This window comes from Macrobrachium nipponense, chromosome 2, assembly GCF_015104395.2.
Source record: "Macrobrachium nipponense isolate FS-2020 chromosome 2, ASM1510439v2, whole genome shotgun sequence".
Taxonomy (NCBI): Eukaryota; Metazoa; Arthropoda; class Malacostraca; order Decapoda; family Palaemonidae; genus Macrobrachium; species Macrobrachium nipponense.
In genome coordinates, this window is record NC_087201.1 from 113,907,743 (window position 1) to 113,920,253 (window position 12,511).

Here is a 12,511-nt window from a genome sequence, read left to right on the forward strand (position 1 = left end):
CAGGGTTTCCCATTATGTATGGGTTGCGCCATTGTTTACATAATGATGATTGCAAAGCGATGGTGCCAGGCAGTGCACGTCACAAACTGGTTTGGCTACTATAGGATGTCCGATCTCTTCACTCTATATAGTATCCCTTCCCTCTGATCTGTCATGTCCTGAACAGAGTGATGGGTTCCAGGAATATCAGGATGACCCTCGTAGCTCCTTTGTGGCCCCAAGCAGAGTGGTTTTCAGGCCTTCAGGAGGAATCTCTCTTGGTACAAGAGAGATTCCTCCTTGTCACAACCTTCTCCGCCAACCTCATGTGGAGAGGTACCATTAGTCGGTAGGGTCTATCCCTTCACGGCTGGTGACTGTCCAGTATCTCTTGCAAGCAAGAGGTTTTTCTCACAGATCAGCTACTCTGATGTCCAGCTACCTCAGGATATCTTCATCAACCATGTACCAGGGCAAGTGGACCGTCTAATGTGATTCATGTCTTTGACAAGGTTTCGTTCCACTCAGAACTTCTGTTCTACAGATAGTGGACTTTCTGACCTTCCTCAGAACAGAGAAACATCTTTCTATGTCTGATATCAAAGGCTACAGGGCTGCCATTTTGGGAGATCTCTATGTTGTTCAGGAGCTTTGAGCAGTCTTGTTCACCTAGAGAACTCAAACCTACTACGGGACCTTCTTACTCTGGTTCTGAGTAGTCCCACTCAAGCTCCAATCGAACCACTATGTCATTCATCAGACAGAGAACTGACTTTGAAAACAGTTTTCCTTCTGGCTTTGGCTTCTCAGTAGCAATTGCTCCTCTCTCCATCAAGTGGAGGGAGGAGTGGTAGGAAAACCTATGCTCGTGACCAACATGATTTGTTGCTTGAACAGATTTAGTTCTCTTTGTCTTTCATGATGCAATGAATCTGGACATATTAGAGTGTATTTACTCCCAGTGGATTGAGTTTTAGATACTCATATATCTAACCTTTCACATCCATAGACTCTTCTTCAGAATTCTCATTTCTAAGAAGAGTGGTCAAGTGGGCCAAACCTCCAGTCAGTTCAGGATTCTTGTACCTCTCTCCAAGTACGAGTCGTTTCTATTGTTAAGACTGAAGGTTTGTTCCACATATGAACAACTGTCAATGTTTAATTTTATTTTTCATAGCTAACAAACTATAGGTCTTAACATTTTACTGCCCACCTCTAGTCACCCCTCTTGTAATCCTATGTTGGGGAGAAAGACTAAATGCATCATGGGGTTTAAGCATGGCCGCTGAACAGTTTCTGCCTCGTTTACTTAGATACCAAATGTCACAGATTCCTTGCATATAAAATTTTTGGTTTTTTAACCAGTTTCCAGCTGATGCCAGAAGATTTATCCTTGTTAAATCATCAGGTATGTTAGCTATGTAAAATACAAATTAATTAAAAGATTTTCAAAATACAGCTCACTCAGTATAACAAATAAGAAATAAAAACAGTAACGAATTCTACCGTATATACTCACGTATCAGGCGACTTTTGAAGACCTAATTTTTGAGCTAATTTTAAGGGGGTTGCATCATGCACAAGATATAAAATTAGCATATGTAATATTTACATACTAGGATCATATGATAAAGTACAAACATAAAGAATATGCATCTTTTCCATGGAACTTTTAAAAAGTTATGCTTTACTTCACTGCATCCAATAATATTGCATATACAGTATTTTCATGTTACTATTCCATTATAAAATACAAACAATAATCAGTGTTTTGGTTTGGAAATCAGCTGAGGGCAATTGTGAGGTAAGTTTATTTTGCTGTATTGATCTCAAGTCAGAGCAATTTTCTTGCTTCAGTTTGCATAAATGAAACTAGATACTCTATTGATAGGGGTCAAGGTTATTTTACATTATACAAAGTGTTTTCAAGTGAAAATATCACTTGAATATGGATCGTTGTGTACAAAAATATGTTCTTTCATGCCCAATACTATGAATTAAAACACATTTCTCTCAAATTTTGTTTATGGTCGAGTTTGATGGTGCTATACTGAAGTTTACGAGAGTTTCATCCATGTTGCCGATTCACGATAATAGTCGTTAACAGATGAACATTCTTTCCTCAGCTTCAGCTACAAATTGTAGCTTAAATTTAGCAGTATATGCCCTTGCTGATCTTTTCTCCATAGCAAATCAGGATTTAGTAATGTAAAAATACATCAGTCCTATTCTAAATGTTCCTTGTAACATAACTATGGTAATTTTTTACTATTGTACGATGGTTGAAATGCAAGCAAAACTGCTGTTGTTATCGGATTTGGTTGTTCATAGCAAACCAGCTGTGTTTGGCTGTGTGCTTTTATACATTAAATATAACATTACTAACAATACTTTTAGCATTCTATTTTACTTTTTTTTTTTTTTTTTTTTTTTGTACCAAGACCAGATGTGCTAAATAAAGAGATGGAGGAAAAAGGGTTAGCCTAACTAGAAAATGGTATAGATAAAGAGGAGGAAAAGAGGTTAGCCTATTGTAATTTGGTCTCAAAAATTAAACTTGCATGTTACATGAGATACATGATCAAATAATTTTTTAAGGGTGAAAATTGAGGGTCGCCTGATATGCGAGATCGCGTGTTACACGAGGATATACGGTAAGTCTATTTGTTGTAAAATATTGACCAGATTTTCTGAGCCGTACATGTTTTATCTAATATTTCTAAAAAAAATTTAATGTTTTTTCTAATATTTCTTTTACACTTTAATTCAAAATATCAAGTATAGTGATGCAATATCATAAAAGATAAGAACTGCAACCAATAGCAATCCCTTGGAAGAAAGAGGAACATGGCATTCCCCCTTGAAGTCCAGAACATGACTAACCGTATGACATGCCCATTTGGCTAAAGGGAGCTGAGAGTTCAGTTGCCAAGATTTACATATAGCCCATAGAAGTAATGGAAACTCTGCTGCTCGATCTAGCCAAATTGTATGGTGCATATTATTGATGCTTGCCAGCAGTTAATCCGCATACCACTCAATACCTGTTACCACTACTCGTATGATGGTATCCATCCATTAAGAACTAAAGATATTCAAATTTTACTGTCATTTCTATTTTTAAGTTCTATATATATATATATATATATATATATATATATATATATATAGATATATAAATTGCTGATCTATATTCACAATTTTTTTTGCAGAGCCAAGGACTTATGGGGTCGTGCCTACAGATTAGATGATTGGTGGAAGGAAGGTGGGGTGTGTATCATGGGTTATGATATGTTCCGAAATCTCTCAAATCCCAAGGGCAAGCGATTCAAGGCTAAAATGAAGGAAATCTTCCTGAAGACTTTAGTTGACCCAGGTAAAGTGCTCCACCTCTATTGCCACTTCAGAATACTACAGAAATTAAACTTCTTTCACATATGGCATGAATGGAGGTTACTCATGTTTTTAAGATAGTAATCTAGTTATTCAGGTTTTTGTTTTGATATACGGACAGTCCCTGGTTATCATCACTGTCAGTCATTAGCGCTTGTTGAGCTAAAAATTGGCGATTTTCGGCGTAGGAATGTGCCAATATCCACTTATCACTGCCGATAATCAGGTATTGGCACCGATATGTGCCTAATAGAAGTGCCATTAATTAGGTATCTGTGCCAGTAAGCACCGTCCCAAAAGTCTGCAATAAAAAATTTGGTGACTTAATAATGGCAAAAATATAAGGGGTGTGCCAAAAACCTTAGATTGGGAAAATTCATTATCAGTTAACTATTTTGGACATTTTACTGTGTAAGTAAAATTAATCTTGTGCATTATAGTCAGAAGAAGTTATATAGCTATACAGTGGGTCATCCCGTAGTTGTGGATCAGTAGTCGCGGGATCAGTTAGCCATGGGTTTTACCTTGGCCTGTTTCTCAGTCTATATCACAGGTTTAAATCGCAGCATCGCTGATTTGTCCATGTCACATAATGATGTTTATTAGTAGGCTAAGCCTCAGCCGTGGTGCAATAACCATCGACATGCATGAAAAGATTCACATTATAAAAACTGACAATAACGATGATAAAACCATTATTATTGGCATTTCTTCGTAATAAATAGCCTATTCAAGGAATAATTCCACATTAATAAAATCAACCTTTAACTCTGAGTGGCAGACGAAGAAAATGTAAACATCCACTCATACGGTTGCATTCACGGCTGCGTTTGTTGTTCGGTAACTTTTCAGAAATTTTAATAGTTCTAGTGTAATTTTGGTACTAATAACATTGAGGATAACAATAATGTTTAATTCAAAATTCATTATCAATTGGTAGTAAGTAACTTCTCCGAGCAATGCAGTCATACAAACGATAATTGCCGTAGATTATCGTAGTATTGTTCTTTGCGATTGGCGGCGAAGCATAAACGTAATAAAACCCTTTTTACTTTATATGTTATTGGCATATCGTCATAATAAAAAGCCTATTCAAGGGAGTAATTCCTTGGGGAAAGTATTTTTCAAAAGACAAAAATACACACTTTACAAGTTTACAGCATGCATTGGTTACTTTATTTGGATGTGATGACTTTAATATTACAGTATGGTACTGTAATCAGTACAGTAACTAATTTTTATCATAAATATATATTAATTCACGAGATATATAAAAAAAATACATACAAAGATCACTGTGGTGTCACCAAACCTACAACCTCGTTCATGTATAGGTACTGTTGTACACATTGTAATAGTGGTTACACTGTTCTACAATCTACCCACATGTTTTATATAACTATGCTCTAAACTCATCATATAAAACACTTTACTTACTGTTTTTATGTGGAGCTTATTTCCCAATAGTGTATAGCAAAAAATTAACTAAATTGCAAATATTTTCATAGAGCAAGATTCATTAATTACTTTACTTTCATTTTATTTTCTTGACTTAAATATATTTTTATGATAAAAAATAATTTACTAATTTTCAAATACTAATATGAATGTAAATAGCAAAATATCAATAAAATGCTAAATTAAAATCCCACAAAATCACAGCCACTTTCTCTCTCAGTATACATATCTTAATGAAATAAAGTAGCAACATTAAAAAAAAAACTTATTTCACTTAAAGAATAAACTTGATACTGATCAATTATCATTGTAATAATAATATAAAAGAACAGTTTGTCATCTCACTTACAGAATAAACTTAATACTGATCTATTATTATCGTATTTATATAAAAAAGAACGGATTGTCCCTGACATTTACTGTATGTATGTGTTGCCATATTTTTATTTTCTCTGATTTACTGAACTTGCTTCAATACAAGTTTAATAATTGACCCATTGATTATCACACATAATACAACAGTATACAAAAGAATATTTTACGACTACTGATGTTTCATGTCTAAGCACCGTAAAAATATTTAAAATATGAATTTCATAAGTAAACGACAGTGTTGTTGTTCTCGACCTGAGCCAGTCAATCTCTCTCTCTCTCTCTCTCTCTCTCTCTCTCTCTCTCTCTCTCTCTCTCTCTGTGGAAACAAAAGGCAAAAATAGACTACTTTTATTACTGTATTTTGCTATTTATACATTATTATTACAGTACGGTACTGTAATCATTACAGTAAATAAAATTTTTTTTATCATAAATGTATGCATTCATGAAATAGATGTAGTTTTTTACAGCAGCCATATCATGAAAATAAAAGAGGAATGTTGGCTAATGTACTTTTGTTTGCAGATCTGATAAAGGGAAATTAAAAATAGGAAAGAATTTATATAAGATTTATTACATTATAGAGACATAAAACTTAAACACACAAACAAAGGAGGAATAAAATGAGCAAGGGAGCAGTTCCAAGGACAATTCCCTTTTGCTGCTGCTACTAATAGGAGCAGGCAATGTGTTTGGATAGTTTTAGGTTGCAATTACATGTGTATCATCAGTCAACATAGGCTAAGCTGGATCAATCAATAGTTAGTACCCATATGATAGTGTAAGGTATACTAGTATGTATTAGGTGTTTGAACTATTATTAAAATAGGCAGTTAGCCTATAAGAATTTTTATAGGTAGGAAGTCTTTGGTGCTTTAACTATTAAAGTAGGCAGTTACGGTATAGCCTAGACATTTTTTGAGGGATGTGATAACGCGGATACTTGCGTAACGCAAGTGGTTGTGGTCCCCATCCCCCATGAATACTGAAGCCCCACTGTATAAACAATTTGTGAGCATATTTCACGGCCATGTTAGTGAGTATCAAAGTGTGGCAGATCATGAAATTTCCTTAAATTGGGAAATTTCATGCTGTTTACCCACTCAGCAGAGGATTTTGTGTTAGAGGCCTGTAACTAGATAATGAAAAATTATTGATTGTCCGATTAGGTGGTGTAGCTATTATGGTATACATACATATATTTCTTTATACATGAGTGAATCATTCCTATGGAATTTTAATTTAATACATGTTCTTTACATAATTATATTCTATGTATGTTTATGTATCTTTCATTCAAATGTAAACTAGCCATTTATCATAACTGTTTTGGAACATTTTTGTATAATTCAAAAATTTTTTTTAAATAAGCTAAGCATATTCATTTTTATTGCATCATCAGAAAAAAATTTTAGATGAGTTTTCTAATATGGAGTACTTATTTACAAAGTCAACTTCCTACCTATCATAGTCTCACGGCACTCAAAAAATACAGTAGTTTTTTTTTATTTAATTTTTCAAAAACTGAAAGAATGAAAAATCAATTTTTCATTAGAGGATTGAAACTATTGTTTTGTAATGCATATGATGAGATTGGAAAAAATAATTTACTTGTGTTATAAAGGGCCTTATGGCATTGGCATCCCTTGAAGATAGTCTGATCGTTTTTTTTATGTATATGGAGTATTGGACTGCAGCTGGAATTATTTTATGCTTAAGCGAGGATTCTCTCCTGTTACACTTTGAAAATAGTTTTGCTCTCAATTTCCCTTTTAGTGCTGAATGACCTCATAGGTCCCAGTGCTTGGTGTTAGGCCTAAATATTTTATTCATTTTCATTTTAGGTCCAGATGTGATGGTGTGTGATGAAGGGCACTTGCTGAAGAATGAGAAAACTGCATTATCAAAAGCCATTAATAAAATAAAAACCATGAGACGTATTATTTTGACTGGAACACCACTGCAAAACAATCTTAAAGAGTGTAAGTTTTTTTTTTTTTTTTTTTTTTTTTTTTTTTTGTAGATTATGAAAGAAGAATCTCTATTCTTTTTTACTCTGGATATAAATAAGAAATGCCTTCTAGTATTTTATGCAGTCAAAAATTTTGTCATTTCCAGATCATTGCATGATCCAGTTTGTCAAACCAAATCTCCTTGGAACCAAGAAAGAGTTTATGAATAGATTTGTCAATCCCATAGAGCAAGGCCAGTGTGCTGAAGCTGACCAGAGGGATGTTCGTCGAATGAAAAGAAGAGCTCACATTCTCCACAATCTTTTGGAAGGATGTGTTCAGGTGAGAATATTTGGAGAAATATGTGAAGTTGGTGCCATTGAAAGATGAATTCTTAAAGACCATGTACAGTAGTTCCGTATCATTCAGTTCAAAATATTTACAGGCAGTCCCTGGGTTACGACGGGAGTTCCGTTCTTGTGACGCGTCGTAAGCCGGAACATTGTAAAAAATCCTAAGAAAACCTTACTTTTAATGCTTTGGGTGCATTAAAAACAATGTAAACTGCATTCTTATTGCATTTTTCAGAAAAAAAAACTTCAAATATTGATTGTTTTGCCTTTTTGGTGTCATATTTCTTCTGCCAGATCAGCGTTGTATGTGCCGTAATCCTGGAATGTGTCGTAACCCTGGAAATAATTTCTAATGAATACAATTGAAAAGCGCCTTAACCTTGGAATGTCGTAAGCCGAACCCGTCGTAACCCGGAGACTGCCTGTACTTATAGATTTTTTCTGAGATGTAGCAGCAAATGTAATTTTATAAATACATAAAAGATTGTAGTATACACAGCGTAGAGTAACAAAAAATGTCAATATGAGAAGTTCCACCCACTTATGCTCACAAGTAAGATACACAACTATTAAAACATAAAGGACCACCATATGTATCACTGTGATTCTTTTTAATATTACAAAACGCAATTCACTTACTATGCCCGCCATTTCTGTGAGAGAGAGAGAGAGAGAGAGAGAGAGAGACTGTGGAACCACAGTATTTGGGTAGTTAGTGTTTTGTTAAATGTTGCTCATACAACATTTAACAAACTAAAAATGAATTACATGTGGCACAGCTATGCTTTGTCAGTAAAAATCCCAAACCATATTAAATGATACACTGTAATATTTTGTCGTATTATGTGGATGACAAAATAACAACAACTTATTATATATGGTATCTGTCATCTGTCAGTGAAAATATTAAACCGCATGAGATATTGAACGATTAATTTTGCATGAGTTTAACTTTCAGATGAAAGTCTGAAGCATAGTGATGCCCCAATGTGGGTGTGGGAACTGGAAGTTTCTGTCTGAATCAGAATCACTTTATTTTTACATTTGATTAACAGTGACCTCCTACCCTAAAAAGTACTTTCAAGTCAATTACCAGATGTGACATCATTTGAAATGCACAAAAAAAGGTAAAAAAAAAAAAATGGTCCCAGGTCTTCTATGCAAATATGAGGCCTCTAGGGCAGTGTTATCCCTGATGCTCACTACTATAAGCTAATAGTATTACTCAGTGGTCAGTGCTACTTAGCTCAATTCCATAATATTCTTTATATAACATTATTATTCCATAATATTTTTTATATAACTATTATTATGATTATTGTCATGGTTCTTGGTGTTGTTATTATTGTTACCAGTTCTGTAAAAGAAATTACAGTAGAGCCCTGGGGATTTAGTTGAGATCTGAATCAATTTTTCCCGTAAGAAATAACTGAAAGTTATTACTCTAACCTTGCCTTTTTATACAAAACATTACACATAAATTACAATTAGATAAGTTCAGTGTTAAATAACATACTGTATCAGACACACTTTTTTCATTTTTAAGTTATACTGTATCAAAATACCTGGCCTACTTACGCCAAATGCAGCTGTATTACCAATGGTTCACTGAGCGCCATAGGTTAGGCTAGGTGCTATTGCCAAGAAAACTGAAGATACAGTTTTCTGACTTCTTTGGACACCTATTGCTTAATAATACCACACCTGGCAATTCAAGAAAAGGGGCCAAGCTTCTAAGTCCTTGTGTTTGTTGCACTCTAGATTTCCAGTAATTTTAAATTGTAAAGATTCTGTAAAAGTCCTTTAATCATCTATAGCTGAATGCAGTGACAACCTCTTATGTTATTTGTTAAAGTTGGTTATGGTAACATCAGTTCAGAGTAGAATATCGATCATTCACCTTTAAAACCTACCGGGAAACCTTTCTCATAAGAGGTGTTATGACAGCATTCATGAGCAATTAGAAACTGGATCTTAGATAATGAGAAAAAAAGTAAGATTTTGGGCAATAACCAGTAGAAATCATGAGAAACAATACAGGAATGAAAGCAGTATTATGAGAGAGAAAGAGAGAGCTAAGCATAGGCCTAGATTATCTATTTACATTATGAATTACTTGAGGCATTATATTTACTGTGAGGCACCAAGTGATAATATATTTTAAAGTACAGGCATTCCCTGGTTATTGGCTGGGGTTCCGTTCTTGGGAGTGTGTTGTTAAGCGAAAACTGCCATTAACCGAAGCTCGGCGATTTATGGCATTGATAACCGGAACTCGGCGTGTTATGATGGCATAAATCGCTGATTAACCCTCTAACGCCGATTGGACGTATTATACGTCGACATAACAAATTTTTTTTTTTTTAAATTCGCGGAAAAATACTTATAGGCCTACCAGATGAAAACTTTTGAATCACGCGCCTTGGGGAATGCTGGGAGTTCACGGATCAAGCTATTGTTTTGTTTAGAAGCGTGACCCAAGTGCGTATGTGTGAAATGCCTCCTTCTCGCATCAGCCAGCATCAGCGACGCGTCGTCCGAGAGCGATCTTTTGCCGCAATCGTGTTTTTCCGAACTTGTGCGAGACTTTGAGTATTTGTGTAGCTACAGGACATTCATAGAGATGTCTCAACTACTTATGGAACGCGAAAGGCGCGTTTTTCCTGTCGGAAGGGATTGTGTGAGGTGTTTTCTGGACTTGGATGCTGGCGAAGGACCAAGCACCCAAGATGACCTGGCGCCTCAATGCCGTTCTGTGCGGCCACGTGTGGATGAAAGTGGTTTAGGATCACAACGTGTGTCTCATATGCCTTTAGTAACCCCTAGGAAGCATCGGGGCATCCTTAGGGGCATTCGTAGGAATTTGGGAGGCCTCCAACCAAGGGACATAGATGAGTACTTATCGGAGCTCGATCGGGAGTATGTCACAAGTCCTCATTTTGGTGGCGGTTGGTCATCCAGTGATGAGGACATCATTCCCGATGTCAGTGACGATGAATATTTGCCCCCAAGGTCCGTTCTAGGCTCACATCCCGAAAGTGAGCTCGAATTTAGTGGTTTTAGTGCATATGAGGGGGAATCTGAGGAGGGGGAGGATGAGGATATGGGGTCTAGTTTTATCGCGGATGACGATACAGAAAGCAAAGGCCTAAGTGAGGGAGAGGGGCCAGTGGGGGAGTTTCGTCTGTGAAATCGTGCCCGTGCGTCGGATCGTCGCGCCAGCCAAGGTGAAGGTCAGTCGTCCGAGAGCGACGAGGGGTGGACAGAGGACCCCACCCCACCTAACATGCACCCATTCACGGCAACCCCTGGGCTCACTGCTCTGGGGTTCATCCAGCTGTTCCTTACACGGGAATTGCTGGAGTACCTGGTAGCAGAGACGGCAGACTACGCTCGGTACTGCCGTGATGAACTGCGCACGACATTATCGTATCGCTGGCGGGGCTGCAACCTCATTGACATGGCGCATTTTGTGGGGCTCCACATTTTCTTTGGATTGATGCCTGCTGCCGACGTGAGGCAATATTGGAGGCGTAATTTTTTTTAGGTACGCCCAATGTGCCCAGCGTTATGCCCCGTGATACTTTCCTGGCGTTGGACAGATATTTCAACGCCTTCAACCGAAGGGCCATACCCTGGTGTGATGGTAATTGCTTCATAGCAAAGAAAGTTAAAGGAAAGGAGAACGCATTTTCGAGAAGTTCAGCAGTAAGGAGGTTTTCGCGCCCGTGTTGGAGGCGCCTGTAACCTGTTTCTCGCGGCTGTTCACGAATTGTCGGGCGTGTTGTGGAGCGCAAACGCACGCATAAGTGGCGGGAGAAATGCCGCGATTTCTGATGCAATACCTCGTCTAGATTCATCTAGGGAGTCCTAGTAAACTCGGGAGTCAGTGACGCTCGCCGTAGGCTCCGCCCCCAGAGTGCCGTATAAATGGGACGAACGAACTTTGGAGAGCAGTGATCGTAGAAGGAAGAGATCGTTAAAGAGAGAGATCACCAGTTAGTAAGAGCCACAGATCAGATTATCAGTGAGAGATCAGCAGCAGTGATTGTGAGAGAGAGACTAGAGACGAAGTAACTGACGAAGTATCAATCAAAAGAAGAGTTGTTCGAGAGTTGGTCGGATAATGGTCTAGTCGTCTTCAGGAGTGGACGGCCTTGTTTTCTCGACGTCGAGCAGACTTCAGAGAAGAAAAGGTCCTGCTAGAGGTTTTGGGTAATTCCTGCCTTTCAAGTAGACTAGTTTCTGCAATACGGAGTCAAGAGGACGACTGCAATTGCCGCTCTACATTTATGAAGCCAGCGCGTCGAAGTGCCAAACTAATTGGCAAGTATCCGAATTGCCTCACTGTTCCCCCAGTTCACGCAGTGTAAGATTCTATCTTTTTATGTAAATAGGAGATACCATTCTGCATTTACCTATGTTAGTAAGCTTGTAAATAAACCTTTGTTGTGTTAGTGTTTCTTTCTATATTCGTATCCCCAGTTTCAACTGTTGGTGTTGAAAAATATTTTTTTTTTTATTTCATATCAATCTGAAGCGGACCTCTCTCAGAGGCCGTAACATTGTGTCGACCCTTGGCCAGGATATTTCGACACCGTAACATTGTCTCTGAGATCTCAGAGTCCGTAACACCTGGATTAACTCCAATAGCCTCAGCTTAGTGCACCCAGTGTTGGAATACATTCGTGAACGTTGTAAAAATCAAGTGGTTCCTGCAAAGAACCTTTCTTTGGATGAGGGGATGATGCCTTACAAAGGACGTCTTAGCATAAAAGTGTATAACCCCAAGAAGCCGAAGAAATATGGAGTGAAATTTTTTTTATTACCGAGTCCAACACTGGATACGTCGGGGTTTTCTAACCAAGGTCACCGTTTTCCCTCTACCCCTATGTCTCCTCTCTTCTCTTCTCTTCTTCCTAGTCTTTGCTTCCGTTCCATTGAGATCACTGAAGAATGCCTAAGGCAGGCGTCAGCGAAAGTAAACTCAGAATAGTTTTC

The 12,511-nt window shown here is 37.3% G+C and overlaps 1 protein-coding gene across 1 annotated transcript in view; it reads left to right on the plus strand.

The window, feature by feature from the left end:
• Window positions 1-12,511, plus strand: part of LOC135220917 (transcriptional regulator ATRX-like) — a 507,237-nt gene that overhangs the window by 287,938 nt on the left and 206,788 nt on the right. The window contains 3 exon segments of the mRNA XM_064258551.1: window positions 3,192-3,355; window positions 7,050-7,187; window positions 7,324-7,499. Coding sequence (XP_064114621.1) covers window positions 3,192-3,355; window positions 7,050-7,187; window positions 7,324-7,499 — 478 coding nt within the window.